The sequence below is a fragment of the Aquarana catesbeiana genome, linkage group LG01 (genome assembly GCF_042186555.1).
Source record: "Aquarana catesbeiana isolate 2022-GZ linkage group LG01, ASM4218655v1, whole genome shotgun sequence".
In the NCBI taxonomy this organism is placed as follows: Eukaryota; Metazoa; Chordata; class Amphibia; order Anura; family Ranidae; genus Aquarana; species Aquarana catesbeiana.
The window spans coordinates 729,743,437-729,764,773 of NC_133324.1; the positions used below are offsets into that span (position 1 = coordinate 729,743,437).

The window sequence follows — 21,337 nt, forward strand, 5'->3', positions numbered from 1 at the left end:
ACTGATACAATCATACGCACAGAAAAACTCCATATATATAAGGTTGACGCTGCTGAACTGACAAACACACACACAAATAACATCAAGTAAGGTTAGACATCTAAAGCTTATCTTCTAGTCCTAGCAAATATAGGGAGGTATAGAGATGTCAAAGGCAGATATGGGATTTCTATCGTATTGTTAACTAAGAGTTTGAGACTTTATTTTCAAGGAAATTTCATAACATGTTTGTGAAAATCAAGATCTCATATATTTGGCAAAATGCATTAAAGTGTATTTCTACTTTCGCAAATTTGAGAAAAAAAGCAGGAGGATCGAGGCTGCTCTGTGCAAAATCAAAAAACACTTTAACTCCCCTCGATGCCCAAAATGGCTGGCATTGGTAACAGAAAAAGATGGTAAAGATTTTGGTTGTTACACAGAGGTAAGTACGGTGACCACTGACCAGCCACATCTGTATGACATATGCCAACCCTATTCCAAGTCTTAAGGCCTCATGCACACTGGACGTTCTAAAAATGTTATAAAAATGCCAGTAGCTTTGTAGTGAGTTTTTCAGCATTTTTTTGCAATAGTGTTTTTTTGCATTTTTTTAGACAGAAACTACTCCGCTATCACTTTAAGAAACGCAGTTGAGCAGCGTTTTTGAGCGTTTATTGGCGCTTGACGTTCGAGCATTTTTACTCTCAGAACTCACATTTATTTTGGGTTTTTTACAACCAAAAAAGCCCCAGCCAAAAACAAACAGCTCATAACAACCTATGTGTGCATGGACACATTGGATAATATGATGGGGAGTTTATTGCCTGTAGAAAAAAAAAACGTCTCAAGCCAAAAACAGCAGCAGTAAAAACATTCAAAAACTTCCAGCGTATGAGGCCTAATAATTGTTTTCATTTTGCAGGTGAGGAGATAAGGGGCTCCACAGCCTCTGTAAAAGAGAGACTGCAATGACTCATACGATCCAAGGACAGCAGCTTCCACTACAACTGCAGCATTATCCGGTTGACAATAAGCCAGTTGTGGGCATGAACAAGCTACCCAGCTAAGAAGTATTGAAAAAAATCAGGAGTGCAAATCAACCAGAGGCTAAGGAACGTCTTAATGTAGACAGACTGAATCGAGGATACAGATTATTCCATAGGAAGGAAGAGATACGTGAATCTAGTTGCTTAAAGAGGGACAGCAGAATCCAGGTAGGCGCGCTCCGAACTGTAAAAAATAATCCCTCTGCTTCATATATGGGCTTCACTGTGTTTGAGGTTCTGCAGAGGGTGGATGAGCAAGCTGAGGGTAGGACCTATTAGTCCTCTAGCTGAGGTCGATTTGGAGATCGAGTTTGATGGTTTGCTGCCCCATTTTAAACCTTTAACTATTCGTTAGTGTGGGCAATTAATAATTAAGATCTGCCTGCACAGTACAGACAGGGTTAATGTTGGTAAAACCACTGCTCAGCCCCTAATAAATAAACAATGAGACCACCTACAATTTTCCTTGCTGGAGGGTCCACAATAGAGCATCTAAAAAAAAGTAGGCTACAATTTCTAATGGGACATGTAACAAATATAAAGTAGGTGTTTTTCGAAATGTGGCTGAAAAGTGGAAAAATACTAATGCCCTGTACACACGATCGGACATTCTGACATCAGAATCCATTGGATTTTTTCCAACAGATGCTGGCTCAAACTTGTCTTGCATACACATGGTCACACAAAGTTGGTCGGAAATTCCGAACGTCAAGAACGCGGCTCTTCTGCTTGATTCTGAGCATGCGTGGCACTTTGTGCATCGGAATTGTCTACACACGATCGGAATTTACGCAAACGGATTTTGTTGTCAGAAAATTTTAGATCCAGCTCTCAAACTTTGTCTGTCGGAAATTCCAATGGAAAAAGTCGGATGGAGCCTACACACGGTCGGAATTTCCAACAACAAACTCCGATTGCACATTTTCCGTCGAAAAGTCCGATTGTGTGTACAGGGCATAAGACCTCTTTCACACTGGGGTGCTTTTCAGGTTTTTTTTAGCTCTGAAAATAGCGCCTGAAAAGCACCTCTCATGTCTCCCCAGTGTAAAAGCTCAAGTTCTTTCACACTGGGGCGGTGCGCTTGCAGGATGGGAAAAAAGTCCTGCAAGCAGCATCTTTGGGGCGGTTTAGGAGTGGTGTATATACCGCTTCCAAAACGCCCCGCCCATTGAAATGAATGAGCAGTGCGCTTGAAGCGCCTACAAAGCTCTTCGGCAGCGCCGCAACACTGGCCCTTTTAACCCTTTTTTTTTGGCTGCTAGCGGGGGTTAAAAGCGTCCCGCTAGCGGCCGAAAAGCGCCACTAAAACTAGCAGTGCTTTACTGCTAATGTCGGAACCGCCCCAGTGTGAAAGTAGCCAATGTCATAAAAAGACAAGACAGTCCCAACCAGGGTCAGCTGAGTGACCCTACAGAATCACTATCGCGGTGTAGAAATCAGACACTTAAAAGCAAGAATTTTTTTAGAATATTATTCAAACAGATCACCGGCATTTCAGATTTATATATATGCTACAGTATAAAACTCAAGAGGCAGATGAAAAATTATCATGATGGCAGAACTCATATCATTTATGTTTATTTTATTTGTGCATATTTAAACCACATGACATTCAACAACTATCTGTCAGTAGGTGTTGTGTTCACTGAGCTGTATGATCCGTGCACCAGCCTGACCCCGGTGATGTAATAGCAGCCGCTAATACAACAATCAGCAGAGCAGTGAGCTGGGCTTGATCAGACAGTCACAGATGGTAGTTTCACTCTGTTATGTTTCATATCCCCAAACTCCTTATATGTGCACTGCTGGATGGAATCATGCCAATTTATGCCAAGGTTCTACAAGATTTTTTTTTTTTATTAATTACGAGCATCACACTTTACATGGAGAACATTTTAGCTACAGCCCTGCCTATCATGCTTTTTCACGTGTAGATCGCAATACTGTTCAACAATATGTGAAAAGAAATAACATTTATAGTGCTCTACCTAAATATTCACTGCATGAACTTTTACACCTTTTGTAGTGTTACAACCAGAAATTAAAAGGTTTGTCTACACACAGTAGTCTACATGTTGAAGTGGGAAAGAATCTACAACCTCTTCTAACTAAATGACAATATATAAACTAGAAAAAATATTGATTGCATTCATTTTCACACATTCTGCTGTGAAAGCCCTAAGGCCTCATGCATACAGGGCGTTAGAAAAAAACGAGCTGCAAAGCCCACTTCCACGCCAGGAAAAAGCGTCTGTAAAAATGTGCTTTTAGTAGCTCTTTGCATTGTCGTTAATGCGCGTTTAGCCGTGCTAGCTTTTAGCAGCGTTTTTCTGCCTCTATTCAAAATCAATGGTTCACTATGAGAGCTCATTGATTTGAATAGAAGTCACATCCAACTCGGAGATCATGATGAACCAACTTGTGGTGCGACTTGTGCGCTGAGGATCTTAAAGGGGAACCCCTCGCCAAAAAAAAAAAAACAGCGTGGGGTCCCCCAAAATCCATACCAGATCCTTATCTGAGAATGCAGCCCGGCAGGTCAGGAAAAGGGGGGGGGGGAATGAGCAAGCGCCCCCCCCTGGACCATACTAGGCCACACTCCCTCAACATAGGGTTGTGGATGCTTTGGGGTGGGGGGGGGGATCGCAGGGCCCCCCTCCACCCCAAAGCACCTTGTGCCTGTGTTGATGGGGAAAAGGACCTCTTCACCACAACCATGGGCGGGGTGGTTGTCGGGGTCTGCGGGCGGGGGGGCTCATCAAAATCTGGAAGCCCCCTTTAACAAGGGGGCCCCCAGATCTTGACTCACCTACCCAATGTGAATGAGTATGGGGTACATTGTACCCAATCACCCAAAAAAGTGTCAAAGAAATAAAACCAGCACTCAGGTTTTTGACAAAGTCCTTTATTAAATCAGCTCCAGCATCTCTTCTCCCTCCGCTCTTCTCCCCTCAACAGCGATGCCTTCTCCCCTCTTTGGTTCTTCTCCCCTCTATGGTTCTTTGCCCTCCTTCAGAGATGTCTTCTCCCCTCTCCGGTTCTTCTCCCTCCGCTGTCTTCTGCTGTCTTCTTACTCTGGCTCTTTTGCTGCCTTCGAGTCTTCTTCCTCCAATCTTCTCCCGATGCTAGCTCCCGCAGTTATGCGAGCTCCGCTCTCTGTGGGTTCGTTTGGAGGCATGGGGCGTGACCAATCGGTGACATTATCTGGAGACTCTGCCCCCTTTGTGATGTCACCATCCAGGGCATGCTGGGACAATCGCCTCCATGCCATGCCGCATTGATGCAGTAATTCATGCAAAAGGAGCCCCGACCAAGTATTGAGTGCATACTATACTGTACATGGACATACTGAGATACTGAATTTTGGGTTTTCACTAGCTGTAAGCCATAATCATCAAAATTAAAAGAAAGAAATGCTTGAAATATATCACTCTGTGTGTAACGCATCTATATAAAATATTTGACTTTTCACTTTTTAAATTGAATTACTGAAAAAAACTTTTTGATGATATTCTAATTTTATGAGATGCACCTGTAATTCTATACTATGGAGAAGATTAGGCTTGTTCAAAGATTGAAAAAGTATAATATATATACATATACAGTGGGGACAGAAAGTATTCAGACCCTCTTAAATTTTTCACTCTTTGTTATATTGCAGCCATTTGCTAAAATCATTTAAGTTCATTTTTTTCCCTCATTAATGTGCACACAGCATCCCATATTGACAGAAAAACACAGAATTGTTGAAATTTTTGCAGATTTATTAAAAAAGAAAAACTGAAATATCACATGGTCCTAAGTATTCAGACCCTTTGCTCAGTATTTAGTAGAAGCACCCTTTTGATCTAATACAGCCATGAGTCTTTTTGGGAAAGATGCAACAAGTTTTTTACACCTGGATTTGGGGATCATCTGCCATTCCTCCTTGCAGATCCTCTCCTGTTCTGTCAGGTTGGGTGGTAAACGTTGGTAGACAGCCATTTTTAGGTCTCTCCAGAGATGCTCAATTGGGTTTAAATGAGGGCTCTGGCTGGGCCATTCAAGAACAGTCATGGAGTTGTTGTGAAGCCACTTCTTTGTTACTTTAGCTGTGTGCTTAGGGTCATTGTCTTGTTGGAAGGTAAATCTTCAGCCCAGTCTGAGTTCCTGAGCACTCTGGAGAAGGTTTTCATCCAGGATATCCCTGTACTTTGCCGCATTCATCTTTCCCTTGATTACAACCTGTCGTCCTGTCCCTGCAGCTGAAAAACATCCCCACAGCATGATGTTGCCACCACCATGCTTCACTGTTGGGACTGTATTAGACAGATGATGAGCAGTGCCTGGTTTTCTCCACACATACTGCTTAGAATTAAGGCCAAAAAGTTCTATCTTGGTCTCATCAGACCAGCGAATCTTATTTCTCACCATCTTGGAGTCCTTCAGGTGTATTTTAGCAAACTCCGTGTGGGCTTTCATGTGTCTTGCACTGAGGAGATGCTTCCGTCGGGCCACTCTGCCATAAAGCCCCGATTGGTGGAGGGCTGCAGTGATGGTTGACTTTCTATAACTTTCTCCCATCTCCCGAATGCATCTCTGGAGCTCAGTCACAGTGATCTTTGGGTTCTTCTTTACCTCTCTCACCAAGGCTCTTCTCCGATAGCTCAGTTTGGCCGGATGGCTAGCTCTAGGAAGGGTTCTGGTCATCCCAAACGTCTTCCATTTAAGGATTATGGAGGCCACTGTGCTCATAGGAACCTTAAGTGCAGCAGAAATTTGTTTGTAACCTTGGCCAGATCTGTGTCTTGCCACAATTCTGTCTCTGAGCTCTTCAGGCAGTTCCTTTGACCTCATGATTCTCATTTGCTCTGACATGCACTGTGAGCTGTAAGGTCTTATATAGACAGGGGTGTGGCTTTCCTAATCAAGTCCAATCAGTATAATCAAACACAGCTGGACTCAAATGAAGGTGTAGAACCATCTCAAGGATAATCAGAAGAAATGGAGAGCAGTTAAATATATGAGTGTAACAGCAAAGGGTCTGAATACTCAGGACCATGTGACATTTCAGTTTTTCTTTTTTAATAAATCTGCAAAAAATGTCAATTCTGTGTTTTTCTGTCAATATGGGGTTCTGTGTGTACATTAATGAGGAAGAAAAATGAACTTAAATGATTTTAGCAAATGGCTGCAATATAACAAAGAGTGAAAAATTTAAGGGGGTCTGAATACTTTCCATCCCCACTGTATATACATGCATGACAGCTCCCAACTGCATTAGAATAATTATCTTTATTTTATATATTAAAATACATAAATGGTACACATTTAACACAAGACACAGGAGACTATGCTAAAAAGTATATCCCGCTGTCCCAGTGTAAGATAGGGAGCTCACATATACTTTATTAACAGAAGAAACAAAGATATAAATGGTATTTCTTCATTAGCTACAGGGATCCACAGCTAATCTGTAAGAAACCCCTTCACTACTAAAGCTCGGTTTTATGAAACGATTACCAGAACTCATTGCTGAAAAACTATATCAACTTCCATATAAGGTTTGCCAAAAGGCAAGGGAGATATGCCACACATGGGGGGGGGGTAGCTTATCTAGTCAGCTATGTGAGGAACATAGCCAACCATGGTGGTGGTAGCATCAGGTTGTGGAATTTTCATTTGCAGAAACTTCAATACCCGATAAGGCTGAGGGAAAGATGGATGAAGCCAAATGCAGAAGGTAAACCTAAATATGTTAAAATGGCTCAGCCAGAGTCCAGAACACAATTGAGAGTCTATGCCAATTGCAGTTCACCAGCAGCTCCAGTCCAGCAGAGCTAGATCGGATTAGACAAGACAAAAAGGGCAACATTTTCTAGAAACTGATGTTTAAAGCTGGTAGATATGTAGCCAAAATTACATGTACTGTAACTGCAACCCAAATGCGGTTCTGCCCAGCACTGACTCAGGAAATACATGCAACTGATTTCTACATTTCTGTTTTTGTACACAAACGCTGCTGGCACCATACGATTAGCTTGCATCCGGGTCACCAGATGTACAGTACATCAATACAAATGTACAGATAGCATCCACAAATTAGACAGACTTTATTCAAATAAGCACCTTACAATACAAAAAAACCTTGTGTTTTATGCTAGGGTGCTGAATCATAAGGTTCTTTTAATTAAAGTGATCTACTCCAATTTGTGACTTCATTTGTGAATTTGTACATTTTTGTTTAGTTAACTTTTGTTTGACAATATATTTTCACCTTTAAAATGTGTCAGGTATATTGTGTAAATCAAATAGTGCAAATACAAATTTTCTGCATTTCCTTTTCAGTTTGTAAAACGTGGAATATGTGGAAATATGTGGAAAAGTCCAAAAGGAGAAAAAATAATTTTGTAAATCCCTATAAATTGTATTTTTTACTTTTGAAGGAGGAATTATTTTACTAAATCCACACTTAACCATGATAGAATGGAAGAATACAAAATGAGATCAAATTAAATATGATTAATATGATTTTTTGTCCAGCTGGTGCACGACCCTCACTGTTTTCAGCCAGACCCATAGGTGATCTGTAAGTTTGAGTGGATGTTTTTCGCCCCATAGGTATTTTTTACCTTCTTTTTTCTTTATTATCTTTTTCCCCCCTCACTCTCCTGTTATTAGAGACCCCTTACCAACAGTTGAACCTTATCAATTTCAGATACTACCAGCATCTGCTCCGAATGAGTGGAAAGTTCCACAAAACGCGTCAAGCCATTCTGATGTTCTTATGTTATACACCATATGAAATAATTTCATCATTTGTACCTTGTTTTATTGTATTATGTTGTGACAATCATGATCTTTTATATACCTATTATGTGATATATGGATTCACGGGCCTGATTTTTTATAATGTTATTATCATTTAATATTATGCTTTAAAGCTATTATGCATTATATATGGAATAAATATTACTACCATGCAATTATTGTTCTGTGTTACTGTGACATTTATATCCAGTATGTACAGTCATAATTACAATTTTTTGGTCAGACACCCACTGTCCATTATCACCCTTATTTGCATGTTTCATATAAAGTCCCAATCTTTCTTTCAGCCATATTAAATATGATTAAGAATATTACTACACATTCCCTGAAATTCATAAAAACTGGCGCAGGCAGATTTTGCGAAAGTGTCTCTCATGTATTCTAAAAGGTGGTAACGAATGCGCCAAAATCATAAATCTGTCTTGAATTTGTACTTGAATGTACTAGAATGCACATGAAGCACTTTAGCAGAATCAGTTTTTCTCTGTACGCCAAAAGAGAGTTGGTCTTAATTAGCTCCACTTTTACATTTGGCACATTCAATGCGACACAATGTAAAGTAGTACATTCTATGCGACACAAAGTAAAAGTGGCACATTTTATAATTACCTGAATTTGGTGGACAAGTCGTGGTCAGAACCCAGTGTGTCACATATGCTTAATGATTTTGGCACAATACATTAGCGAGAAGGATTAACGCCAGATAAATGGCGCAGGATTGATCTTTATTGAATTTGCCTATTTATGTTCAATTGTTCTACTCATATATGTTTATATTGGCTGCCCTGTGTTACATTTTATACTAATATGTGCTACCGCAGGTTGATTGCTAAAGCACACTTTAAAACTAACAAAATCAATTTAACAAAAAAATTGTATTGCTTTGAATTGAGGAGCTACAAACACATTTCTGATTGAGAATTTTTGACCTGAGGGATCCCAAGACACAAAAAAAAGTACAAAGTAGAGCAAAGCAACTAACTATAAATTACATTTAAAACACATGATAAAAATACAAATACACAAATACAAATAAAAAATGCAAAGAATCCATTAATATATATAGCTTGTGGGTTAAAGTTCTTTTTCTGGCCATCATGCAGACTATCTTGCTTCAGTCCTTTGAATCGTGTTACCACAAGTCTCTGACTTGTTTCCAGCTTTACTGGTGTATGTACTTGATGAGGGTCAGTAGCTTAAAAAGTATTAAAGCAAGTGGGTCAGCATGAAAGCCTGTGCAAGATTTTACTGAAATATACCAATGCATAAATGCAGTTATTAAAACCAAAACAAACAAACAGAAAAAACAAAAAACAAAACGCTAACGTGCTTCCCTACATGTTTTGGAGTATGGATATCAGAAACAACTGAAATACATGGATGATGGGAGGCATTCCAGATCATAAGCATTAGAAAAAAGCATTTAAAATACTCTTGATCGTCTAGACTGCAATTATAAACCGACAATGAACGCTGTCATACTTCCTCTCACCCAATGAAGTAAATTCAAACTACAAAAAAAAAATTAAATTAAAAAATTCAAAGTAGCTCTTAGCTACATCACTAACCTAGTCTCAAAATACCAACCAAATCATTCTCTTTGTTCCTCCCAAGACCCCCTGCTCTCTAGTTCCCTTGTCACCTTATCCCATGCTCGCCTCCAGGACTTTTCCCAAGCCTCTCCCATCCTCTGAAACTCCCTACCCCAATCCGTCCAACTATCTCCTACTCGGTCTAATTTTAGAGAATCCCCAAAAACCCTTCTCTTCAGAGATGCCTTACCTGCCCCTACCTAACAACTGTACTTTTATTTTCTCCATCAGCTCATCCCCCACAGTTATTACCTTTGTATCTCTTGACCCTCCCTTCTAGATTGTAAGCTTTAAGGAGGGCCCCCTGATTCCTCCTGTATTGAATTGCATTGTAATTGTACTGTCTACCCCTGTTGTAAAACGCTGTGCAAACTGTTGGCACTATATAAATCCTGTATAATAACAATACTACCAGGGCGTGCATATTGAAAACATCTGTCTCCTGACCACACAATACAGAGAACAGTCATTTTTACACAACTTACAGTATAGAGAGTTTACTGGTCATTTTTGTTTTCAATGGTTTTTATTGAAGTTTTTCACAATACAGGAAAGAACCTTGACATCAAGTTTTAACCCCTTCCCGCCGAGCGTACGCAGATGTGCGTACTCGGCTTCTGGGGGTTATACCGGGATGATGCCCGCAGCTGCAGGCATCATCCCGGTACTGTTTTTTAGAGCCGGCGATCAGCTTTACGGGTATAACAACTAATGCGGCTAAAAGCCGCTCGCCTGTTATACCGGGGGAGCGGGAGGGGACGTCCCCCTTACGCTCTTACCGGGCCTGACCAATCGGCCGCCTCCGGTGGCTGGGGACGGACTGGAACGAAGCCGTGAGTGGCTTCGTTCCAGCCTCCTAATAGTGAACACGGGAGCGACGTCATGACTTCACTTCCTGTTTACTCGGCTGCCAATGGCACCGGTTTTAAAAAAATATACAGTATGCAGAATCGCCGAAAATGGCGATCTGAATACTTTGAAGTGCAACGGAGGGATCGGGGGTCTATTACACCCCCGATCCCTCCATAAAGAGTACCTGTCACCATCTATTACTGTCACAAGGGATGTTTACATTCCTTGTGACAGCAATAAAAGTGATCAAAATCTTTTTTTTTTAACACAGTTTATTAATATAAAAATAAATAAAATAAATAAGAAAAAAAAAATTTTTAATGGCCCCCATCCCCGCGAGCTCGCACAGCAAAGAAAGTCGCGCCCGCATATGTAAACGGTGTTCAAATCACACATGTGAGGTATCGCCGCGATCGTCAGAGCGAGAGCAATAATTCTAGCACTAGACCTCCTCTGTAACTCTAACCTGGTAACTGTAAAAAAAATGTAAAAAGCGTCGCCTATGCAGATTTTTAGGTACCGTAGTTTGTCGCCATTCCACGAGTGCGTGCAATTATAAAGCGTGACATGTTTGGTATCTATTTACTCAGCGTAACATCATCTTTCACATTATACAAAAAAATTGGGGTAACTTTACTGTTTGTTTTTTTTTAATTCATGAAAGTGTCCCTTTTCCCAAAAAGTTGTGTTTAAAACACAGCTGCACAAATACCGTGTGACATAAAATATTGCAACAATCGCCATTTTATTCTCTAGATTCTCTGCTAAAATATATATATATATATATATATATATATATATATATATATATATATATATATATATATATATATATATATATAATGTTTGGGGGCTCTAAGTAATTTTCTCGCAAAAAATACGGATTTTAACTTGTAAACACCAAATTTCAAAAATAGGCTTAGTCATGAAAGGGTTAACTGTTAACAGTTTGCATACTTTTTCAAACGTATAATACAGGTATGAAAACTATACCTTTGGTTCTTTTAAAACTATTTTTCTAAGGTTCTAGTACTTGTTTTGCCTTATCCACTACATCAGTTGTGGTTTAAAGAACAGACTATACTGTGGATTCTCTATCTTGAGCAGTTTATTATAGTCTGTAGGCTTATGTCGGTTTCTTGATGTAGGTCCCAGAGCACGCACTCAGAGTCAGGAGACACCCACCCCCCAGTAATACTCTGGGTGGGCCCGGTTCCCCAGACCACGGAGGGACACCCTCCAGATTCCACAATGTCAGGGTCTTACGAAAGGTAAGAGGGGGGATAGATAATAGAAGGGAGGAAAGATGAACTCGGAGGGGATGAGAGACAGGATTGGGGGGGGGGGAGAGACATCACGCTGCAGGTAATGTTATTCAGGAAGGGTCCTGGTTAGTAACTGTCCGGGGGTCATTTGTCAAGTATCTAATCCATGGGTTCCATATTTTATTAAACAACGTAATTTTATCCTGCATGATTGCCGTTAGTCTTTCATTTAGCATAAGCCAGGACATTTTATGTTTAAGTTGGTCAAATGGTAGGGCCGCTGACTTTGAGTTTCTTGCTTTTGTAATGAATATAAATGTGAGGAGCCGTTTTTGATTTTTTGAGGCTTCTACTACCCTGCTACCTAAGAGTGCATGCTTTGCGGACTTGGTCAGGTTAACCACTTAAGGACCAGCCTCGTTTTGGATTTTAGGTGTTTACATGTTTAAAACAGGTTTTTCTGCTAGAAAATTACTTAGAACCCCGAAACATTATATATGGTTTTTCTTCTAACACCCTAGAGAATACAATGGCGGTCATTGCAATACTTTTTTTTGCACCGTATTTGCGCAGCGGTCTTATAAGCGCACTTTTTTTGGAAAAAATTCACTTTTTTGAATAAAAAAATAAAACAACAGTAAAGTTATCCCAATTTTTTTTTATATTGTGAAATATAATGTTACGCCAAGTAAATTGATACCCAACATGTCATGCTTGAAAATTGCGCCCGCTCGTGGAATGGCGTCAAACTTTTACCCTCAAAAATCTCCATAGGCGACATTTAAAAAATTCTACAGGTTGCATATTTTGCGCTACAGAGGAGGTCTAGGGCTAGAATTATTGCTCTCGCTCTACCGGTCGCTGTGATACCTCACATGTGTGGTTTGACCACCGTTTTCATATGCGGGCGCTACTCGCGTATGCGTTCGCTTCTGCGCGCGAGCTCGTCGGGACAGGGGGGTTTTAAAAATTTTTTTTTTTTTTTTTATTATTTATTTTAAAATATTTTATTTATTTTTACACTGTTTAAAAAAAAAAAAAATTGTGTCACTTTTATTCCTATTACAAGGAATGTAAACATCCCTTGTAATAGAAAAAAGCATGGCAGGACCTCTTAAATATGAGATCTGGGGTCAAAAAGACCTCAGATCTCATATTTACACTAAAATGCAATAAAAAAAAAAAAAAAAAAAAAGTCATTTAGAAAAATTACATTTGAAAAAATATGCCTTTAAGAGGCGTGGACGGAAGTGACGTTTTGACGTCGCTTCCGCTGAGCAGTATCATGGAGACGAGTGAGTGCCATCTTGGCCTCACTCGTCTCCAGACACACCACGCAGAAGGACGCGATCGCCTCCGCCGCTACCGATGGCTCCGGTAAGCGGCGGAGGGCACCGGATCGCGGCGGGAGGGGGGCGGGCCCTCTCCCGCCACCGATAAAAGTGATCTCGCGGCGAATCCGCCGCAGGGACCACTTTTATCTGAAAGCCGTCCGCCGCACGAAAACGGGGATATCGGGGTTATGGCAGCTAGCTGCTGCCATAACAACGATATCCCCGTTCAAACTTAGGACGTATATAGTCGTGCGGCGGTCGGGAAGTGGTTAATCTGTGTAAGAGTGTATATAAAATTGTAGACCCTGATCCAAAATCTCCGTACCTTGGGACACGTCCATCATATATGGTATGCCGCTCCCATCTGACCGCAGCCCAGAAAGCACTCTGGAGTAGCTCCGGGTACAAATTTTGCCAGTCTAGCCGGTACCATGTACCACTTTAGTAGGACCTTATAATTTGCTTTTATAATTGAGATATTAACAAGCGATCTAGAGGCTGCTATTGCTATTGCGTTCCATTCCTCTAGGTCCAGGGTTTCTTGTAAGTCCTGTTCCCATTGAGTCATATAGGTCAGTTTTACTGAAACATATGTCAAAATTGTATATATATTGCTGATATGTGACCTCTAATGTTATTATGTTGTCGACACATGTGTTCCATGGGAGACATTGTTGCTAGGTCTCCCTTGCGTGCTAAGGTTTGTACATAATGGTGTATTTGGGTGAATCTGTAGTAGTCAGAGTTTGGTAGTTGATACTTATCTATTAGTAACCTTTTGGATAGCATACCTTTGTGGTCGCAGAGATCTGCTATCCTCATAAAGCCCTTGTTGGACCACCACTTAAATGCAGGGGGGGTGAGGCCCGGGGTGAATTCTCTATTACCCAAGAGAGGTGCAAGGGGTGATTTAAATTTCTGTGTCCTTGAAAGTCTGTCCCAAATGTCTAACGACAAGGAGAGAGTGGGGCACAATATGGTCGGTCTCTCTTTCATCGGTAGCCACATAATATGGGATATTGGGTTGGGGTGACAGAAGAAAGACTCCATGGTCATCCATAGTGCTTGGGGTTGTTGGGAGTGGAACTTGGTGAGCTGGGCCAACTGGGCCACATAGAAATATTTCTGCAGATCAGGCAGTCCAAGACCTCCCTTTTGTTTTGGTTTAAACAAGGTAGCTTTGCTCACCCTGGGCCTCCTATCTCCCCATATAAACTTAAGGATCTTATTGGTCATTTTTAAAAGCTAATCAAAGGCATATATGTATTTAAAGAAATTTTGCTTCATACAATTTCCACCTATAAATGAAAATGTAATCTTTTTTTTTTCTTTTAAGATGGTAGGACAGGTTTTTATTCTCCAGTGGGTCTTTAAATGTTCTGTACAGCTGGTATGACTTTGACAGATCGGTCCTGGCTTTTTAGCCAAGCTTGTAATGACACTGGGCAAGGTGAATTTCTACAGAGCATCCACTAGAAAGCTGATGAAGCAGCACTGCTGTATTAAAGCTGAACTCCAGCCTTACCTTTAAGTCTCGTACAGTTACACTGGCCCACCCCTTTCATTCACTGGATTTCAGTTCTTTTAATCATGGAAGTTCAGCATCACATGTGGGCAATACCTAAGGCAGTATGCATGCAAACGAAGCCTTCCTAGGAAAACCTGATCTTCCAGACTGACACCCACCTATTAAGGCAGGGTGCTATGATGCTTTCAGGAAGCTATGTACAGCACCCTGTTGGCGCCTCCCACCAGCATTGATCTGCCTGCATTGCGTAGAGAAGCACAGAGATCCAGTGATGACATCACTGAATCTAAAAAAAAAAAAAAAAGTATGTAATACAAATAGAAAAGTGTTATTTAAAAATGATTTAGAATATTGATGAGGAGAGAAAGGAAGAACCAGAGAAGGCAAAATAAAAACAGATTAAACTTAAGCTTTAATTACCTGAAAGCTTCATAAGAAGCTCAGATGCTGCTTTGACAGAGATATCCTGTGACATTAGGTTTGGCTGTGTTTCCTGGGTCTTGGCTTCATCTGGTGTGCTGGAAAGGCGTGCCTCAGATTCATGGCTGTAGGTATAACCAGAATGTGGAGACAGAGAACTGCTAAGCTCTTCATCTTTAGGTTCTTCTTTTACTTTAACGGTCAGGGTCAGAGTCTCTTTTTGATTTGCAGCTAAGAATAAAGAAAAAATATTGTGTATGAGAAGTAGGCAATGCACTGTTCTACATTAAATTTATTTCATGCAATAAGAAGTATTGTTTCAAGGTAGGCAATCTAGCTCATTGTAGCACTTTACGTAGCAGGTTGACAATAATTATAGTGATGATTGAATTTGCAGTTGAACTTTTCTATAATGTCATTTGTTAGCTCTGCCTAGCATGGCACAGAACTAGGCAGTAAGGATATAGCCCACATGACTTCTGAGGTCTGTGAGAGGGCATACTAAATCACAGGGAGGTAGGTAAACCCATACAAGAGTACACTTGTATATTAGCGATAGGATACACTTTCTCTTATGGGATTCTCTTGCATAATAGGAATACATTGTTAGAGAGATGCATATTTCTATATTTTACTACATGCCTGCCTCAGACTGGTTATATGGTCACACCAGCTCTAATATATATGTAATTGAGCTAGTTTTTTTTCAGATTAGCTAGCATTTGGCAAATCTGGACTACATTGAAAGGCAGTTGGCTATTTGGTTTGATAAAAAAAAAAATCTATTTATTTTTGTCACTGCTGTGTGAGAGACTGCAGAAAAACATGCCATCAGCTCCCCAGGGTAAAATCTAAATCTTACTGTGAGAGTCAATACAACATAGGGGCCAGCCTATTGGCCTCCACAATATAACCGGTAAGAAGATATGTACCATTTTTAGTGCGCAGTGGGAATTCTGCACCTGTTGCTGATACTTGATAAAGAAACCCAACTAATTTCAGCTGCTGGCAATGTATTTATTATTTGTATGTGTGTGGAGCAGAACCTTTGTGTGAGCAAGGCTTAATTGCCTTGAACCCATAGTAGTGAGCCCTATACAGTAGATCACATATAAACAAAGAAGTAAGGTGTGACCCTTTACTGTTACAGCTGCATGCCAGTTTTCACTTGTAACAATGTTGGCATTCTCAATTGTTTCATTGAAAACAAATATAGCTCACAATTCTTTAACATAAAAAGAAACCGTAAAAGAAGTACTAACATGCATTCCAACTTCTTATGCCCCGTTCACACGGTCGGATTTTCCGACGGAAAATGTGTGATAGGACCTTGTTGTCAGAAATTCCGACCGTGTGTGGGCTCCATCACACATTTTCCATCGGATTTTCCGACACACAAAGTTTGAGAGCAGGATATAAAATTTTCTGACAACAAAATCCATTGTCGGAAATTCCGATCGTGTGTACACAAATCCGACGGACAAAGTGCCACGCATGCTCAGAATAAATAAACAGATGAAAGCTATTGGCCACTGCCCCGTTTATAGTCCCGACGTACGTGTTTTACGTCACCGCGTTTAGAACGATCGGATTTTCCGACAACTTTGTGTGACCGTGTGTATGCAAGACAAGTTTGAGCCAACATCCGTAGAAAAAAATCCTAGGATTTTGTTGTCGGAATGTCCGAACAAAGTCCGACCGTGTGTACGGGGCATTATACATCAGGTAATAAGCTATTGGCATAGCAATAACTAGCAGATTTTTTGTTTTGCATTCCCTGGCTGTACTGGATATGGGCAAGCAGCAGGCCGCATCCTGAGCAACAATAGTAATAGTACAGCATCAGCAGGCTTGGAAAGAATGGTTGATCCTGTTGAAATGAAAAGTCATTGTGACTTGGACAGTGTAGATAAGGCAAAATGTAAAGGCTAATATGATCTCCTTGGGCTTTGTCCAAAGTAATATGTCACACAGTGTGTATATTCAATTTGCAAGAGAAGCCAAGGGTTGAAACACTAAATTGTAATAAAAGTCTCCCTGAACTATTTGAGCCCATGGCTTATAATCACGTTTGGACCATTGTCAGTATTTAATCAAATTCAGCCTGTTCGATCAGCACTTTAATTATAACTGTTACAGTAGGTTTACTTTTAAACAGGGGCACGCAATATAATAAAATGATACTATGCAGATTTTACCGGTTTAACAGAGCTGTTTTCGAAATAAAATTAATATTGCAGATGCAGTGATTATCAAGATAAAATAATTAGAGAAATTGCTTACCAAACCTAGACATTCTCAGCATTTGTCCATATTTTACACTGCTCGTGGCATATTTACAGTATAAATGGTCTTCAACTGCTTTCACACAAGGGGGCTTAGCCCATATATAAAATTGTCTAAAAATGCTGTCTGTGTTGCCCATAGATTTATTTTTTGGTTTCTAGTACTGATCAATAAACAAGAGGATGACTTAGAATGGTTGCTATGAAGAACCCAGTTCTTCCTTCAGACACTTTCATACTTTGAAGGCCTTTTTCAGAAAAATAGCATATGCAGTTAAGAGGTCCAAGTAGGCATTAAAAAAAACTGTGCAGCTTTCCTAAATGTTCACTAGGTTACTGCTAAACTGTAGGTCATTTGAACCCCCTGGGGGTTAGAAAAAGCTACAACCTGACTTGCTGATAAGACAGGAAACCATTGGATGCTCATTTCCAGCATCATAAGAGTGTTTTTTGCATCCGAGCATCAAGGCAGCACATGTGGATTACTGCTGATTTTAGAGGAGCATTTATTCAGTAAAGCTGTAATGCTGGAGATGTTTATGTCTCTTTAATTTATTTTGATGTAACACTTCTGGTAAAACTTATATAGAATATATAGAAAGTGTATATGTAGTGTAGCTTCTCGATGGCATTCCTCTGATCGTAGAATTCAGTTCTTGAAGAAGGTCATTTACAAGGTTACTGCACTGGTGTGAGGAAGGGGAGTATTAGGCTAGGTTCACACCTAGTGATTGGTGTATCTTGCATCTGCATATGCACAGCAGCCTATTCAAATGTACCTGCAGGAAATGCAGGAAAAAGGTCCCTGCACCTTTGTAAAATTGCATCCGCACAAAATTCACAAACATGCGTGCCATTTACAAGCATTCTCACACCTGCATATATGCGAACCTACCCTGAAAAAGATTAGAGAAAATAGCACACGCAGTGACCCTATTATGAACTTTAAACCCTCCAAAACAAATACACAATTCATCAAAATCCCAGCATCCTGAGAATGGGGGCTGAGTCCCACAGACCATTGCCAGAACTAGTTCTGTTACTTGGCTCCACAAATTCACCTGGCAGGGGTGCGCTAGCACCAGGCACCTGTACGGCATTCCCTGTGGAGTTCCCCAGGTCCCTGGCATTATAATCTACCTCTCTGCAGCAGCTGCCATTTCTTCCCATTGATTGCCTGTAATAATACACGAGCCGAAGGAAGCTAGGCTCCTCCTCGACTCTGATTAGTATTGTACACAGGAGGAGGGGGATCCTCCTGTAGTAAGCCATGCTGATTTGAGGTCTGTTTCAGGTAGGGAAAGGTTCTCTGGGGGGGGCATATGACCTGAAAGGAGTGAAACGCGCAGTTAAAAGATTTGCACTGGGGGTGGATTTATGCTAGGAGGAGTGATAGGGGACGGTTGGTAAGAGGATTTGTGCTTGGGGACAATTTGAAGGGGGAGAGTTTGTGCTAGAAGCAGAGGAATGGCTGAAGGGGGAAGGATTTGTGCTAGAAGGGGGGATTGGAGGGGGGGGGGATTTGTGCTAGAAGGGAAAGTTGGAGGGGAGAGGATTTGTACTTGGGACAACAGTTCAGTGGTTAGGGGGCACAATACTTGCCCTGCCCTGAGGGCTGGCAACCCATACTAAACCATTGCCTACAGCAGTTACTGACAGTCAACCTTTTTTTGGCAGAGCAGATACATTTCAACCCTCTATGTTCGGAGCAATGGTGAAGAAGGAGCTCCTTAGATTTTGTACCTTGATGGGATCCTATGTTTATTGTTGGTAATACATAGGATCCACCATTACTCATTAAACAAATTGGACAATTATGTTCAAAACTAAATTATAAATTTAGAAATGTATGCTTTGAACACATAAGCTGAAAAAGTGTACATATAAAAGCAAAAACGGCTAATGAAATCTATCAGTTATATCTACGTATATGTGTTCATAGCTACATAGTTGACAACTGATCCAAACCTAATAACCTGTCCTAAAACCTAGTTTTGAAGCTCTGCCTGTGGAAATGTTTTCCTTGGAAAAGCCTTTCTTTCCTATTTGCTGATTTCCATCGTTCTTGTATATGATGCTCTCTTTGTCCCATGCTGGTTTCATGTGGTAAGATATTCCACCAGAATTCCCAACTGCACCCAGCTCCCATGGCTGTTGCAAAGCCAAATGTAGAAAGCATAAATAAATGGGTCATCCAACAGCGGGAAAGTGTCACCTTCCTTTTAGCTTCAGGGGAGAAACAAAACAAAAACTACTGCAGGTTTAATCCTTACAAAAGGCCCCCCTCCACCCCCAAGCGATGGAAGAAGCAGTGTAAAATTCAACAAACCTGTGTCCATCCATAAAGTGAAATATCTTTAGATAGAACTAGCTGGTAAAGAGCATTACAAAAACAGAAGTATGTAGCAACCATACAATTTATTAAACATGTCACAATTTGATCTTGTGCACTAAAGTTAGCTCCAGATGGACCAAAATTTGTCTGGTTCAGCAGGAATCGGCTGAATTTCGATCAATGTGCGGCAGCTTCTGTTCAACAGTCATGCTGTCCCAATACAATTTTCCGGAGGTGAGGGGATTCCACCATCCACCCGATTTGAGTGGAAGGAGGAATCTGTTAAGCTTTTTTATGTTTTTATTATACTGCAGCTTACCAATCATTAGATGTGGTTGCTGCATTAATATTTCCCCGATGTTTTCACCTGGTGATCTGGCCACTAAACATACTTTCTGTATTACAATGTGTCCACTCTAGATGGTGGAGCACAGGGGGCACAGCAGCATTGTTAATCTGGAAGGAGGGGAGCATTAGCTGGAATTAGATTTAGATACACTAACAAATGGAAGCCAAACTCCAGCTAGCACTTCATAAGCAGTTATGGCAAAAAAAAATATATATATATTTTTGGATAAAGGTTTTACATACATTTAAAAAGAGCTGACCATTGTAAGCACCCCTGTCAGTGGTAAATGGTTTGTTTTATTACTCTTAACAGGTACATTTGCAGGAGAGCTTGTTCTTTTTGGAAAAAAACAGACTTACTGGCTGGATCACCAGGTGAAAAGCTAAACAAGAAAACTAATGCAGCCATCACATCTAAGAATTGGTAAACTGCAATATAATAAATGTCTGCTTTTGGGGTTAATACTGCTTTAAGGATAAAAAGAAGAAGAAAAAAATCCCCCTTGTACTTTTTTTCTAGTTGATTAAATACTCTTCCTTAGATATATTTTGCAAAATAATTCAGGAAATATTTAAAGACCCCTTTCTCTGGGATTAACTACGACATTTAAAATTCTTATTATAATGTCAAAGCATATCTAAACCAAAAACTAAAATGTCATATATTGCAGCTTACCATTCCTTAGATTAGGTGTCTACTTTTCTTTTTTCAGGATTTTTTTCCCTTTATTTTCTTGTTGTAATCCAGGGCATAACACAATTCCTGTTCCTGGGTGGCTATGCTCACTCCTCCAGTGAATCTAGAAGACCCCATTCACATTGGAGGCGTTTTTCAGGCGCTACAGCGCTAAAAATAGTGCCTGCATAGTGCCTGAAAAAAGCCTCAGCTGCAAACTCACAAAAGTCCTGCCAGCAGCTTCTTTGCAGCGGTGGAGGAGCGATGAATACATCGCTCCTCCACCACTCCTGCCCATTAAAAACAATGGGGCAGCACCGCCATACCGCCGGCAAAGCGCTGCTGCAGTGGTGTTTTGCGGGCGGATTTAACCCCTTTTCGGCCGCTAGCGGGGGGTTAAAACCGCCCCGCTAGCGGCCGAATAGCGCTGCTAAAACGACGATAAAGTGGCGCTAAAAATAGTGCCGCTTTCCTGCTGACGCCCGGGGCGGCTCAGTGTGAAAGGGGTCTAAAAGAAGCTGGGGCACCTACCCAGACTGGACTCCAAACATAAGGTAAACAATGTAGAACAGGCTAGAGCCTATTTAGAGCTGTTGACCAATTATCCGTCACATTCTGGGCACAATTACAATATCTTGTGTTTATTAATGGACTTCAAACATGTTTGTTCATCTATATTATATGTAGGATGATGGGATTAGTAGTTTACAGAAGACAGAGGAAGATTGTTTTTACCTCCAGTTGAATTCACAGAAAGTGACACAGACACTGTGTTTCTGGCAAGGTACAGTATATTCTGCATTTGCTAAAAATGTTCTTAGCCTAAAAAGAGCACCAATTGTAGCCACCACAATTTACTTATAA

General features: G+C 40.6%; 1 protein-coding gene across 2 annotated transcripts in view; it reads right to left on the reverse strand.

Moving 5' to 3' along the window:
* Positions 1-21,337, reverse strand: part of ZNF827 (zinc finger protein 827) — a 397,034-nt gene that overhangs the window by 150,084 nt on the left and 225,613 nt on the right. For both annotated transcript variants that reach the window (XM_073604600.1, XM_073604608.1), the window contains exon 5: positions 14,830-15,060. In XM_073604600.1, the coding sequence (XP_073460701.1) occupies positions 14,830-15,060 (231 nt within the window). The remainder of the gene's footprint in view (positions 1-14,829; positions 15,061-21,337) is intronic.